The sequence below is a fragment of the Triturus cristatus genome, chromosome 6, assembly GCF_964204655.1.
Source record: "Triturus cristatus chromosome 6, aTriCri1.1, whole genome shotgun sequence".
Taxonomy (NCBI): domain Eukaryota; kingdom Metazoa; phylum Chordata; class Amphibia; order Caudata; family Salamandridae; genus Triturus; species Triturus cristatus.
In genome coordinates, this window is record NC_140589.1 from 584,363,418 (window position 1) to 584,379,451 (window position 16,034).

A 16,034-nucleotide genomic window follows, 5' to 3' on the forward strand; every position below is an offset into this window, starting at 1 on the left:
CTTTCTGCACCCTTGTCAGGGTGTTGCTGTGTGTTTTGTCCTTAGCCCAGCATGGACTTGCTCTGGGCACAGTTGATTGGTATCTTTCAGTCATCTCAGCTTTCTTGCGGTTGCCTTTCCACTCTCCATATTTGTCACCTGTTGTGACACGTTTTCTGAAAGGTCTGCAGCACTTGTTTCCTCCCAAACCTTTCATTATGCCCCAATGGTACCTTAATTTGGTCTTAACCTTCTTGATGTATTCCCCCCTATGAACCGATGCATAGCTGCCCTCTAAGACTTCTGACGATTAAGACTGTCATCAAGGTGGCCATCACATCTGCCATGAGGGTCAACGAGCCTCAGGCTCTCTATGTTCACCCTCCTTACACCAGCTTCTACCCTGACAAACTGGTTCTCCAAACCTGTGCCTCTTTTCTGCCGAAGGATCTGACACCTTCCCACGTTGGCCAGAGCATCACGCTGCAGACCTTCTGTGTTCTACCTCACCCCTCCAAGGACGGGCAGAGACTCCACCACTTGGACCCAAAATGAATGTTGTCATGCTGTATGATCTTATTTCATCAACAGGGAGTGATGCCCGTGAATACAGGGTTCGATGAAATAAGATCCTGTGGTGAGCAATTGCCCCACTAGTAGCCATTTCCGAGTGAACTTCAATTTTAGATGTACCCTACCAACAGTGTTTGATGCCATCTAACATGTTTCTGGAACTTACGATCAGATTCCTATTTTGTCAGGGTCATCAATACACAAAAGAACCAATGTCCTGAAGATGGTCTTACTGATGTCTACTCTATAAAGACCGAAACGTCGACAGTCTAACCCATTTTCGCTGTCATTTGTGTCCTAGGAAAAGTTTATTGTATAGTCAATGATGATGTTCCTTCCTAACATGTGAAATGGGTTACAGCAAAAGTACTCATGATAGAAAAAATGTAATCTCAGTTACATTTGTCATTTTGTGAATTGGAGTTTGTACCCTTTTAAATAATATAACTTTTTATATAAAGTTTATTTTTTTGAAGAATACACCCTTGTGTCATTGTTTTGTTGACTGAATACATTTCAGCTTGCTGAGTGACTCGTAGATTAATGAACTAATTCACTTCTAACATTTGTTTGTATTAAGTCCCCACATGGGGCTTAAAGTTAATTTATTTTGTTAAATTTTGTTCTGACATTAATTCCTAAAAAAGAATCCCTTGAAGGCATCATTACCTGATCATTTAGATTAACCAAGCCTCCAAGGGTTAATAGGGTTGCCCATTGTTTTGGATACTCATGCTGTATCGATCATATCATAAAACACCATTTGGATGGTCTGCTCTTTGTTCAGTTCGCTGAAGCGAAGAAGGGAAAAGCAGTCAAGAAGCGGGCCATCTCCAGATGGATTGTACTCTTCCTAAAGATCTGCTCCTCCTTAGCCAAGGACTATCACCACCCAATCTGCCTGCATGGTTTCTTCCCGTTGTGGACCCACAAATGAGGATGTGACCCCCTAGGCACGCTCCCTTCACTTTCCATAGTGAGCACTGTATGCGTCTGCTTAGGTATGTGCTGTGTTTGTTATAATAATAATAATAATAATAATACATCTTTATTCGGTTATGCATAAACAATTATAACCATAAAAGAACATACCAAAATTCATAACATTCATAGTATAAAATTACATACAAATATTTAAGATAGCAGGGAAAATTTCAGCCAAGATTTGTTCTATGGTTATAAATACATTTTAGAAACGTGGCCACAGTTTTTGTAATCAGTGTGGTATTAAGAAATTGTAAGTGCAGCACAGCAGGACGACATCTTTTAAAACCAAGAGATCTTAGCAGAGGAATCAACCATAAAGTGCGGTGTTCGGCATAGAACTTACAAAACAGGACGGTATGCATTGTTGTTTGTTCTGAAATATCATCACATGGGCATACCACTGAGGCCTCTTTCCAAGAGTTACGTTTGGGGAAGGCCACGAGTTTATGGAAAATATTCAGTCTAAAGCGTGTCAACAGGAGACGCTCAAATCGGGAATCCACATATATCAGGTATGGCTCAATATACAGAGTTGTTGCAACAATCAAGGAGTGTTGAACAGAAGGCTTTTTTATCTCCTTGGTTAGCCGCAGTTCTTCCAGATGCGAGAGAGCTCTGATTTTTAGTTCTTTTTTAGAGATCTCAGACATAGATTCAGGGTTATCATAATATTTGGGACAACCTAAATCAGTAAAAAATCTTTTTATGAATGTTAGCCACTCGATTTTACCCACATACTCCAAAGACATTACGTCTGCAACAATCGCCTTTGTGACTAGATTTCTTGATGACAACCAAATACGGCGCCATAATAAAAGGGGTTGGATTTTTGCCAAGTCCTCGATGTGGGCCATGCCTAATTCGGCGTGGCATGAGAAAGTGGACACACGTTTCGGAGTCATCAAAAGAAATCTCATAAAAATATTCTCTGCGACTTGCAGAGCATGTGTGTTTTTATGGCCCCACAAACCAGCCCCATAGAGTGCGGTCGAATGGCACTTTGCTACGTAAATACGAAGTAGTTCTGCGGGAGGTCTTTTCCCCAGTTTTTGGGAAAATTTTATAAGGGCCATGATAGCTCGCAGGAGGTGATGTTTTCTAGCATCAATTGCAGCTTTCCAGTTGAGCTTTTCATCGATCATAACTCCAAGATACGGGTATTGAGTAGTAAACTCCAACCTCTCTTTATCTAGGAAAATGGACTTTCCCCGTTTCCTTCCTTTCCCTGCCACCATCACAAAAGTTTTTTTAATGTTTATTTTGAGGTCCAAGTTACCCATGAACTTAGAGTACCTATCTAGTGATTTTTGCAGCTCTCGCGGAGTGCGTGCTATGATTACAGCGTCATCCGCGTAGAGAAGCGCTGGGATGAGGCGATCTTTTATTCGAGGGAGGTCCTGAGCCCCTTGCAACATCTCCACCTCCAGACCGTTGGTGTAGAGAGAGAAAAGAAAGGGGGCCAGGACACAGCCCTGCCTCACCCCGCGTTCCACCCTAAAGGACTCGGATACCTCGCCCTGGGCACCAAAACGGACCCTGGACGAGGCATTTGAGTATAATGCACGAAGGAGATTTACCAGGGCTAAATCAATGCCAATAGCGGTAAGAACAGACCATAGCTTTGAATGGGAGACACAGTCAAATGCCGCAGAGAGGTCGACATATGCCATGTAAAGTTTACCTTCTTTTGCTGTTACATATTTTCCCACCAATAAGCTTAAGTTAAGTGCCTGTTCTATAGTGCCAAAGCCCTCCCGAAAGCCAAACTGTAAGTCAGATAATATATTATGATCTTCCGCCCACTCTTGCAGTCGCTGTAACACCACCCTCCCCAATACTTTGCCGAGAGAGTCCAACAATGATATTGGCCGATAACACGACACGTCATTTCTGTTCCCCTTTTTAAAAACCGGAATCATAATCGATTGAGACCACGTTTCAAGTAGACCACGTCGCATAGTGGCATCAAAGACCACCTTTAGAATTGGGGCCCAGAGATCAAGTTTAAATTTGAAAAAATCAATCGGTACTCCATCTGGGCCGGGGGCTTTCCCACTTTTACTTGCCTGCACAGCTTTTATGATTTCCTGGAGACCAAAATTTAGGGCAATCGGGATTAACATTTCTTGAGGGGTATCATTTTCTTCCTCTAATGAATCAGGGACTTGCGTTCTCCTAAATACTTTGGAAAAATGATTTGCCCATGTTGGGCCATCAATTGCTACCTCGATTGTTGGTTGATCATAGCTGTCTGTCAGGAAAGGAGTCTTCACTACCCTCCAGAACAGTGCCCCGTTTCTAGATAGTGAGCTTTCTTGTAACTGGTCCCATAAAGATTGTTTTATTTTCTGCTTCCTTGTTTTGCAGGCTAAACGGTATAACTTCCTTAGCCTGCGGATCTCGTCTTGATCTCTTACAGGATTTGTCAAAGCACTTTTTAAAAGTTTATTGGCTGCCGTGCATTCGTGATTAAACCATCCTTTTTTCTGGCTAGTTTTCCCTTTATTCGTACGTGTTAGTAGGTTTTTTACTACCTCCAAGATTATACCAAAATTGTACAACACTTCTTCTTGACTGGTGTCACCATCTAAACACTTCACAATGGCGGGATATGCTGCTCGAATCGTCTTCGAGGTTATAGCTTCCGGATCTATCTTCCCCCACCCTATAGTGAAACCATTCATTTTTGTAAGATGGATATTAGTCTGGGCAAGGGCAGTCATCAAAGAATATGGTTTGAATTTCCCCTTTTCGGTGATCAGATTAAAAGCCAAGGCTGCATGGTCACTTAGTGTGTTAGTTATTAATCTGAAGTTCTGAGCTCTGCTTACCAAATTTGTAGAGATCAGGAAATAGTCAATCGTTGTTGCCCAACCCCTGCCCAGATAAGTGGCCTGGAGCTGATCCGAAGAAATATCAAGTTTATTTAAAATCACTAGACCCAATTCCGACAATATTTCATTCAAACGGTCTCCTATCTTAGTGTGACTAAAATGGATCACCTGATTGTCTGTTTCTTCAGCTACCCCACATATACTACTATTTTTCACACCACAAGGGTGGAGGTTGAAGTCCCCACCCCAAACAATGCTTGGGACGTCCGGTCCTTGAACTTTGCTTGTTAAGTTTAAAAGTTTGTTACGTAAAGACCCAAGCAATTCTAGGCTCTCACACTCCAAGAGGTTGTCATAGGAATTTACCAAATATATTACCCGCTTCCTCGTGAATGAGAGTTTCAATAATTGGTAATTAGTGTGTAGTCTAAGACTAGCTACTTTTAGTCCAGGAATAGTGTTTTTTATGTACACCGTCAAACCCCCCTTTGCCCTTCCACGCGGACCTGCAGTTGCCGCTGAAAAATATGTTTTGTAGCCCATCAGATGTAGTTCATTGACGGACCACGTCTCTTGCAAGCAGATTATATGAAGGTCTTGGACAAAGTCTATTAGGGTCCCGTCTGTTATTTTGGAACCTAGACCCGCAATGTTCCATGACATTATCTGTACTATGTTGTCAGCGTTACTTATATCTGAGCTAACATTCGTGTGGCTTACTTTCGTAGCTAGGGAGTTGTCTAGGACTCTGTTCGCTATACCCCCCTGTTGTTTAATTAGTTTACTAGGAGTATTCCTCGTTGTGATGGCGTCGAAGCTTCTAGGCAGTGGGGAGTTAGTTGCTAAAGGAAAAAGACCAAATTCTGTCATGTGGGACGCTATATTTTTTGCTTGATCAGTATTACTCCTAGGGGTATGATTTAGTGCTGGGGGGTTTTGTAGTTGAGCTACTGCTGTACTGAGTCAATCTACGTCTTCCAGACCATAAAGAGCTGCATAAGGATTGGAGGTGGGGATGTTAAATCTCTGGTTTAGGTGGGAGTGATTATTCCAGTATGCCTGATTTGGGGGCTGAAAAGACTGATGGTTGTTCAGCGGTATCCTGCTTAACGGAAACCTATTTAACGGCTGGAAACGTGAGGAAAAGTTACGAACAGCCGGGTAGGAGAAACGGTTATCTACTTCCCTCCAATTTGGATGAAAATCGTTTATACCAAAAGGTTTAGGACGAGAAATCAGTTCTCTAGGATAGAAGTAGTTAACAAAATGCGTGGTAATCGTATCCTCCCCCCTGGATTCAAACCAATCGCCTATACACCTGACCGCTCTGTAATCTCTAAAATTTATAATTATAGCGTCCCCCTTCTTATCTTTTGGTCTCGTGCCTACCCAACAAGTACGTCTAACCATCAGGATTTCTTTGTTTATATGGGCTGGGAGGGGTCTATTCTGATTCAGCCAATGAATGGTCTTGTTTTTCAGTGCGTAGAAATCCTCCCTTACCCCCTCCGATAGTTCGGAAACCCCTGTCATGATAATCGTGTATGGAGCAGATTCTGGGGGTAGATCCACTCTATTGTTTGCTGAAATATATTGTGGCTGATGTACCCATTCACCCTTCTCATGAACCTCGGTGTCCTTTTTTCTCATATGCTCTACACCCAGAGAATTGGTTATATTTTTACGTTCCATGGTTACTTTGGGATCTGATTTCGGATTGTTGGCCACTTTTTTATCCATTACTGCTTCTTTGCTGGATATCTCATGGAGGGTACTACCCACCTCTGTGGTGTTTATAGATAATAATTCCACACACTTTTCCCCTTGCTCGGTGCACGATGTCATAGGATTGTCACTAGTCGAGGGTCGCGTCACCTCTAAGGGGGAAGAGGGGGCTTGATCATTGACACTACTTTTAGCCTTACTATTTAGAAGATCTGATATTGCTAGATTATTCTTTTCCATTTGAGAACTTAGATCATCTAGGTGCAAGCTTATTAATCTAGTTCTTTCTAGGAGGGGCAATAAAAGAGATTTAACCATGGTCTCGATTTTTCCTAATAAATCGGACATCATAGCCTGGCTAGGAAGTGAACCTGAAGCATTAGAGTTTAAGGGGAGGGTGAGTGGTGCCGAGGAATCTATGTGAATCGGATTTTGGGTTGAGGGTTGAACCTTCTTCTTTTTGACTATAAGTGTCCTAGTGAGTGTCCCTCGTCTCTTTCTTACTAAACGTCTTTTTACCACCGGGGGGAAGAAATAACTAAATTCGGGGATGCTGATAGTCCCGACAAGGTTGGGCTACTAGTGATCTCAGGGATAGAGATCAGAGAAGGAGTATTGTCCAAAGTCACTTCTTCACTCATTCCATGCATCAAGCAGGGGCCAGAAATTATAGTGCCCTTGATCGGCGCCTCTGGCGAGACAGCTTTACCAATTTTGCCCAGTGAGGAACGTTTACCTGCTAACAAATCTAAGGATAAGCGCTTTTCTGTGTCCGCTATCTCCTTCTCCAGCACTGTCGATACGCGCTTGAAGAATTGGTCGATAGTACCAGACACAGGTCCTTTAGGGGTGTTAACTGTTAAAATTCGTGATTTATCAGCGTTTGCTGCCATGGTAATGCGCTAACAGGGAACAGTAGGGATGTAGTTACAGCAAATGACCTGAAATAGGCTAATGTTATGTCTACAGCATATAATAATTTAAGACAAAACCATTATAAGTAATCTCACCCTTAGATGTAAAATGTTCGAGTGGGGGCCCGGCCCGTCCTCAGTCGTCCTCGGACGGCCTCAGACGGCCCGCCCTTAGCCCGGGCTTCACCCCGGACTACGCCCCGCACGCGTCCCGCTTACGCGAGACAAGGTGGAAAGTATAAGGACTGTGAAGGGGGCGGGAGTAGTGGCCGGGGGAGGAGCGGGAAGAGGAGCCAGGTGCAGGTCGTCAGCAGTCTCGAGTGCACCCTGGTCCTCGCAGTCCCGTAGAGGAGAGGTAAGTATTAAATGAAAATTAAAAACCCCGGGCCAGTTCTGTCACAAATCAGCGTGTTGTCCTCAGCGATATCCTTATTGGCAGTGAAAGGCTGTGTCCATCCGCTTTTCCTGCGATTGTTCCTCAGCCTACGAGCGGCACCCGCGGAGCGGGGGCCGCGAGGCTTGATGTAGTGGCCGGGGGAGGAGCGGGAAGAGGAGCCAGGTGCAGGTCGTCAGCAGTCTCGAGTGCACCCTGGTCCTCGCAGTCCCGTAGAGGAGAGGTAAGTATTAAATGAAAATTAAAAACCCCGGGCCAGTTCTGTCACAAATCAGCGTGTTGTCCTCAGCGATATCCTTATTGGCAGTGAAAGGCTGTGTCCATCCGCTTTTCCTGCGATTGTTCCTCAGCCTACGAGCGGCTCCCGCGGAGCGGGGGCCGCGAGGCTTGATGTAGTGGCCGGGGGAGGAGCGGGAAGAGGAGCCAGGTGCAGGTCGTCAGCAGTCTCGAGTGCACCCTGGTCCTCGCAGTCCCGTAGAGGAGAGGTAAGTATTAAATGAAAATTAAAAACCCCGGGCCAGTTCTGTCACAAATCAGCGTGTTGTCCTCAGCGATATCCTTATTGGCAGTGAAAGGCTGTGTCCATCCGCTTTTCCTGCGATTGTTCCTCAGCCTACGAGCGGCACATAGACTCCTATACCACCCTTTACTCCTATAAACACCACAACACACACCCGTAATTCACGAGAAAACCGTCTAACCTCATCTGGCTACAGCTCAGGAAATGAGGCCCCACTCTATCCATCGGTGCCTCGGCCCCTACAGAGCCGTATTGTTACCTTGTTGAACAGTGGTGTTTTTCAGGAAGTATGTTTTGAGCCTGGCTTGTTTTTCGGCCTTCCTCAGGCCCATGTCCTTCACTATGCATGAGAACTCAATAAAGTATATTTGTCATGAGTCATGTGGCATGGAGGTGCAGCCTATATCTAGCTTGTCTCAATTTGCCACAGTGCTCAGCTTTTCGTACTCCAATCAGGAGAAGGATCTTTGTTGGCTGACCCCGGAACCTTGAGTTCCTGCTTTTCAGCGTGGCGTTTTTCCATACTGTCTCCGGATTTCCTGCCCTGCGCCTCTGGAACCTCTTCCTTGACACATGGCCCACTGAGGCTCTGTCATTTCATTGTGGATCCTATTCCTTCCCCGCATAGCTGGACGCGCGCTCTTCCTACCACCTGGCTGCCAATACTCAGCCAGCATCTTCCCTATATGGATATTCTTTCTGCCTTGCATATTCTACATGACATCCAGGTCAGTACACTGTCCTTTAGGTACATAGGCTTAGTTTGTTTTAGCTTTTCCTTCCTCTTCTATGTTTGTCATGTGTTCCCTCGTTGCCTGGTAGGATATATCAGGTTCTGTTCTTTGTTTTTGAATGCCCCTCACCTAGAACCCACCTTTATATTCCTCTGATTATCCCCTGCAATTCTGAGACTTTAAGTTTGGAATCCTTTCTCTTATTTGTATTTGTGGGCAATATATTGAGACTTTGTTCTTTTAGGCTGTTGCTACTATACTTTCCCATGATATTAATAGAAAAACATCCTTGAATGAAAAAACGTCCCTCAACTTTCTGGAGGATTATGGAGATTGCCGTTTTATTCTTATGTTTATGATTAGTGGGTGCATATCTGGGGTTATATTGAATGGTGCATGAGGTGTACGTTTTATCTCATGAATACATACATGGTGTTCCTTGTGATTGTGTGTTATAGGAACCGGTGTCCAGGACTACCTATCATGGAGACGGCAATTCCCAAGTACATGACTATCCCTCATAGTGCAAGCCACGCTTCCTTTGGACCCATCTCCTTCTGGCTCTTATTTCTCCCCTAGGGCTAACCACCCACCCTGCTTTATCAGTGTGGAGGGTTAGCCTGGGGTTAAGAGGTTGGACTATCTCTGTTTCTGTGGTTCCTCTATTACAGGGAATTGGGACCGCAGCAAGGAGGGCTTGCGAATTCATTCCTCCAGATCCAATGCTGTGACTACTGTGTTAGCTAGTGCAGGTCCTGTCCTGGACATCTGTCAGGCATGTGTACATGGGCATCCTTGAGGACATCTACCAAACTCTACTGCCTGGACAGTCCGTTCCATCGTGACCAGGCACTTTGACTGTTCAGTCCTCCAGGACTTTTTGGTCTGATCCAGTTCACAGATCCACCATTGAGGAGCGATTGCTTTGGTATCTAATCTAAGGTAAGGATTATGCGGCTAGAAGCCTCTGTTAGATGAATAAGTTACTTATCTTCAGTAACAACTTATCTGGTAGAGACTCTACCTATCTGCATGTTCTTTACCGATCCTCCTTGTTCTCCGAACCAGTTTTTCTACTAAAAATGGTCCCTGTAGGCCCTTAGTAGCTGCACACTGGTCATTCAGCCTTTTGACGTGGCGCAGAAATCGTCAAGTAACAAACTGATATCAGCATGCTGGGGTGGCACCTTTGTAGGCACTGCACACGTCCCATCCAGTGCGGATGATGTTTTTTCTGTGGCCGGTAGGTGCAACGTAGCAGCGCACAGAGGTCCTGCTCAAGATTTTCCACATCCAGTCTGCCACCTCTGGAATATTCTAAGGTAAGGAATCTGCAGCTAGATATAGAGTTTCTACCAGATGAGGCGTTACTGAAGGTAAGTAACTTGTTCCTGGTTTTAGCGGAGCAACAAAAAGTAAACTGGGCTCATGAGAGCCTTTTTGGGATTCTGTTCTGCCACTTTCTTTGTGATCTCTGAAACCAAGGGTCACAAGAAACTCCACAGGGGTCCCAGCTGTGACCCTAAATGAGGTCCATCGATTTTTGTCTATCTTCACGTAGAAAAAAACCAGTGTGTCCGATTCGATTACTGCTGCTACCAGTTTTAGACGTTTCTCAAGCTCAATCTATTTTTGGCTAAACTGACATGTTCCTGGATTGAGCTGCAATATAGAGTCAGTGTTTATCTCTTTGAAGCTTCACTTTCTCATTCTATACCTTAGAGCCATGACATAAGTTTCCACTAGCTTTGCCAAAAAGGTTTCCACTTTGCCCTTCTGCAAAAACCACTTTTGTTTCAAAGCTTTCTTTTATTGCAGTTTGTGTCATCCTATAATAAAATTAATCTCTTTCCTAAATAAAATGGTCCATATTGCTTTGATTGTGCAATATACCCCACTGAATCCTCCATCTATCTTGCAGTCATTGTCTTTAGGCAAACTGACCATCACTGAGCTGGGAGGTCGGGAGGTCAGAGTAGCACCATCAAAAGGGATTGGGAAGACTGATGTGCTATCTCACTAAATTAGAAAAGAAAAACAAGAAGTGACAAAGCCAGTAGTGTTGCTTATGCTATAGTAAAAATGTTTTGCTAAGCTTCAGTAAGAAGTAGACATAAGCAGCAGCAGTGCTTGTCACTCACTCACAGGAACAGAATTGAGAATAGCGGTGCAAGATTACCTTTACACGTGAAAAACTAAATGACAAGCAGCTGCATATGGCATACAGATAACAATTACTGAATGAACAGCAGTTATGGAAGCAGTAGTCGAAGTGGATGGAATCTGTGGGACAAGACGTGCTTATACTTCTTTAATTTAACAATAATAGCACCCCTACTTTTTCGGTTTCGTCTACGCAGTGCTTGCGAAATCTCTCGTAATCAATATAAATCTTAAAAGGGGCTTACAGCCCAACCTTACTTTTCATTTGTTTGTGTGCTTGCCACATACTTTTCCTCCATTTCTGTTGGTTGAAGCATGCTGTTTCCTGTTGTTCTTTGTGTGTTTTTCTTATCAGTGGAGCTTGGCCCAAGTATTTATTTGTTTATTTATTTGTAGTTTTATATAGCGCGAACATGGCCCTTCCGGGTATCAGAGCGCTGTGCATGTAGTTATCAAGTCATACGATAGCGGCTGGTGCAGTGGGTTTGTGGATGCGTGCTTGATTTGTGGGGAGGCACACTACAGCCTGGAATTTGATTTCGGAGTGTGGTCTTTTTAAAGCACTGCTCTAGAAACAAAGAGTTTTATTTGTGTTGCCTCATCTTCAACTCAGTATATGCAGAGTTCCTAAGCATGTCATGACCTCTATCATCCTTTCTAAGTCCAGCAACTGGCAATCAACAGCATTTTCTACTTGCTGCATGAGGCTATTGATTTCTGTATATATAGATATATAAATGGTTTTCATAGGGCATTTAAAAGAAAGTATGGATTTCATTATGGTAACATGAGGTAGGGCTGTAAGGGAAGGTGGTTTTACAGGCAATGGAGTTAGAAGGAGCAATTTATCCCCATAGTTGCTATCTGATGTCATGTGCATTGACTGGCACCTGGAAAGAATTCCAGAACTGAGACCCAGCTTGCACATAAGTTTGTTAATGCATGTGATCTCATCCAAGAGAAGGCTAAATTAGTTTGTGCTTTTCTTGGCTTGCCCCTGTATGAATTATTAATTGCCGGGCGACACGGTAACTGTAGCTCCTTCACTTTATCCCTTAATTTGTGATTGCTTACACCTTCTAAATGTGGTACTGAGGATTAGTCTGTAGAGGTTGTTATTTTTAAAATAAATGCAGAACGCTAGGGCCTGTTGAGAGAATGCCGCTCTTGGTTTGCCATGACTCTTGCTGATCCAGCACAGTTTGTGTTTTTCTGCCAGCTGGTGAGTACCATATACTTCTTTACTTATACATATTACTGTTTATCATCCTCTTGTGGCTCTTGTTTTTTGCCTGGAAACTGTCCTTACTGCTAGGAGCTCCGACTGACACTTAAAATGTTTATCCTTTGCTTTTTGCCTCTTCCTCTGAGTTTATTGTGGCTGATAGCATTATAACTTTAAGCCATGTTTAGTCTGAGGTTGATCATTTTAAATGACTGACTAGCATAACTCTAGAGCACCTGCCCTAAAATATCCTTCTAATCAGCTCTCATCCTTTGTACTGCAATTTCTCTATGACCTTTACAGGGTTAGGTCCCATAACCTTCCTCTTGATATGTATGCGGTTATTCACCCCATTCTATGTGAGTGAGTATAGTCTCGCTCTACAAATGCTGAATTTGTTTGTTGGAATTATTTTACATGTAAATCTGTAAATACAAGATAAACTTTGTTACCCTTTATACTATTGCCATGTCACAATTGAGGTGTTCTAGCCTGTCTTATGATTGATAGAGCTTTAGCCAACTCCCCAATAATATGATACATCCTTCCACTGTCTAAACCAAGATCTGCAAACGGAGATGTGTTCATCAGTAATGCCTACTGGAATCTATTGTGCGTTAGGGCAGTTAAGAAAATCTCAATAAACTACAAATGTTATAAACACTAGTCAGCCTTCCCGGGGCATGTAAAAAATCATGGCATGTCGAATCATGGTCAGAGTTACAGAATTGACAGTCCCAGTGGAGGTGCGTTGGCATCTCCTGGAGGTTATGGGGGAAGAGACATGACCCAAATATCCCAAAATGCGCCTGGTGCTTCCATCAGGATGTGGTGAGCTAACGTCCCGCCAACAGTGGCAGAATGGGAGATTGACCTTGATTGGTGCCATTGACCTTGATTGGTGTCAGCAAGCCGAAAAAGTGATCTACCAAAGCAGAGGCTGTCCTCGAAAGTCAGAGAAGATATGGGGCTTATGGAGAGCAAATAGAGGTCAGGTGCTACATTGTATTGTAACTGTTAACTGTGCTATTTTCACATTGTGGAAGTGTGCCTTTCTCAATCAACTGATTTTTATTGCCAACTACCAAATGTGTTTTTATCCTGCCCTTACTGGATATAATCTTATGCATAAACCTATGTTAATATGCTGAGCAACTGTTTAACAAAAAGATGTTTAAAAAAATAAATCATGGCATGTCTTATCTGGTGTATCAAAAACTATATTGCCTTCCAGTGAAACGTGGTTACCTATTCATGATCACCTTCCTGGTTCCTAAACCTGCCCAAGACTTTTACTAGCCATACATGTTGCAATAGACGGTTACTGTATATCTACAATATAATTTTCATATCAGTAGAATATGATTTTGCATGACCTTCACAGTCATACCAAGATGACCATGCTTCAACTCCCAGCCACTACATCCAGAGATTAGTCTTTGGGTGCATGCCATCCAAACGTCTATCCTCAGTCTGTCCCTGAAGAAGAAACTGTAATAACCTACCTTGATTTATGTTGAGATATGGTATTGAATGCTCTAACCAAATGGATTTTTTTCAGGTAATTTCGATCGCTACAGAAGAACAACTTTTGCTGGTTGAGTTAGTCCGCTCTATTAGTGTGATGCGAACAGAGACGGTGATACAGACTGTAAAGGAAGTTTTAAAGCAGCCACCAGCTATAGCTAAACACAAGGTATGTTTTGGTGTGAAGAAAGCTAAGTATATTTCAATGGTGCAATAGCCATCTAGTAAGAGAATGTTATGTTATTCAGTATTTGTTATAGCGCGCGTCCTGTCCTCGAGGGGACATCTCGGCGCTTGAGATAGCAGAGAGTCAGGATCTGCTAGTTAAAACAGCCAGGTTTTATGCTGTTTCTTGAAGCCAGTGAAATCTGTACACGGCCTAATGGCCAAGGGAAGTTTGTTCCAGTGGAACGGGGCCAGGTATGAGAAGGCCTGTCCTCCGTATTTAGATGTGCGGATGCGCAGAGGGCAGGGAAGGAGCTGATTTTTTTATCTCTGGTTTCTGTCAGGGCAGTGAGGTCTCACTTTGTCCTGTTAATATTTGAGTCCTTTACCTGCCCAAGCAAAGGGACAGATGGGATGACCGGAGGCTGTTTATTAACCAGTCTGGCTGCAGTGTTTTGGACTACCTGCAGCTTGGCATGGAGAGATGCGTTGATGCTACTACAAGCGCATTACAAGGCGGCTAATAATCAGGGCCTGGATGAGGGTCTTGCGAGAGTCCTGTGGCAGCTCTGGAAAATCCTCTTGAGGAGGCAGATTATCCCGAAACATGTACCACATGTGGAAGTCACATCGTCCTTCATTGAGAGCTTGTTGTCAAAGAGGATGTCCAATACCTTACTTCTAGGAGCGGGGGCAGGGCCAAACTCCATCGGCCACCAGTCCTCAGCCCAATAGAGATGAGCTTTTCCAAGAAGTATATCTGAAAGAGACAGCTAGTTATAGATTCCTTACCTCAGAATTACCCCCAGGTGTCAGACTGGATCAAGAGAATTTTTTTCTTAACAGTACCCCTGCACGTTGGTGGGTGGCTTCAGTCAACTCCGCATCCATCGTCGGCGTCATGATCACCGGGATGACGTTGCTGTGCCTACTTAGATACCTCCCGTGTGCGCTGAAGTCAGTTCTTTCTTTTTCTGCACTAGCCTAGCGCAGATTCAGAGAGAGCTACCCCGTAGTCACTTTTTGACCAAACCTTTTCAATGTTTTGTCAACTCCTTTTTGGAGTCTTTGACTCCTGGTGTTTGAGGGATGTCCCAACGACAGACCGGGTTCAAGCCTTGCGATGCCTGTAATAAGCTGATGTCTGTGATGGACCCGCACCTCGTGTGCCTTTGGTGTCTGGAGCGCGACCATGGCCTGAAGTCGTGCTCCGACTGCCGGGCCATGAATCCAAAGTCTTTGTGGGAGCAGTCCCGAAAGTGCTTAGAGGCCCGGCGGTCAGCTCTGCGTTGCTACTGGTCTCGTTCGAGAGGAAGGTCTTGCGGAGCCCCCATACCTATGTCACACTCCAAATCTTTGAAGTCTTCGGGTAAGTCAAAGCATCGTCGCTCTAAGACTCCGTCTCCGGTTCCTCCTTCAGGGATGACTCCGTGCCACCCCCCATTTCCGGGAGCCGGAGGGTCCCTAGCTCAACTTCACAAGTTCTACGAGGCCCTCCACCTCCTCTTTGGGCAGCCTTTGGGCCCTGCGGAGCCGGTCGGAAGTCCTAGACTTTTGATGCCGGCGGCTCCGGCCCTGCCCGGCCCCTGCGGGCCCCTGCGGATCCAGCCCTTACTCGACCTTCCCCCCGATCCTTGCGATGATGCCCCAAGTGCCGGATGTGCCCCCGGTGCCGGCCGTGCCCCTGGCTGACGCCATACCCATCCTCACCCCTGAGATGAACCCGGAGCCAGACTGATGTCGGTCGACATCGGACCTGATGCCGGAGGGTACTTTTGTTCCCCTGTTCATCCCTGGTGTTCCCTACCGCCCAGAAGGTGTAGATGAGGACTGGGAGGGGACGCTGGACCCTTTAGCAGACCCACTAGAATAGCCCGACTGGAGAGAGGACCTGGGTGACGCCAGTGGTCTGGGCACTTCACCAGACCTTAGTATCTCCCCCTACCGTGGCTATGGAGAAGGGAGCATCCTACACTGTGGTGGTGCGAAGGGTGGCTGAGGTCTTGGACCTTGAGCTCCCTTCAGTGGCAGTCAGGACTAACCTCCTGACAGAGGTACTTTAGCTTGCAGCATCCACTTCTGAACCCCTATTGCCCTTCAATGAAGCCTTCACTGATGTCCTCCTGGGCACCTGGTCCAAGCCCAGCACAAGGGCTCATGTGGAGAGGACAATTGCGCGCTGCCATGGCCGGGCCCCGTGCGACCCAGTTTTCCTCACCCAACACTGTTACCCCGAGAGCTTGGTGGTCCAAGCCTATTTGTCCAAGGACACATTCCCTACTGCTCCCTCAGCT

General features: G+C 44.9%; 1 protein-coding gene across 3 annotated transcripts in view; it reads left to right on the plus strand.

Moving 5' to 3' along the window:
* DOP1A (DOP1 leucine zipper like protein A) overlaps positions 1 to 16,034 on the plus strand; it is a 1,047,530-nt gene that overhangs the window by 691,493 nt on the left and 340,003 nt on the right. For all 3 annotated transcript variants that reach the window (XR_014963003.1, XM_085611023.1, XM_085611022.1), the window contains one exon: positions 13,610 to 13,744. Coding sequence is in view for 2 of the 3 variants with exons in the window: in XM_085611023.1 (XP_085467149.1) it covers positions 13,610 to 13,744 (135 nt within the window). In the remaining variant the exon portion in view is untranslated. The remainder of the gene's footprint in view (positions 1 to 13,609; positions 13,745 to 16,034) is intronic.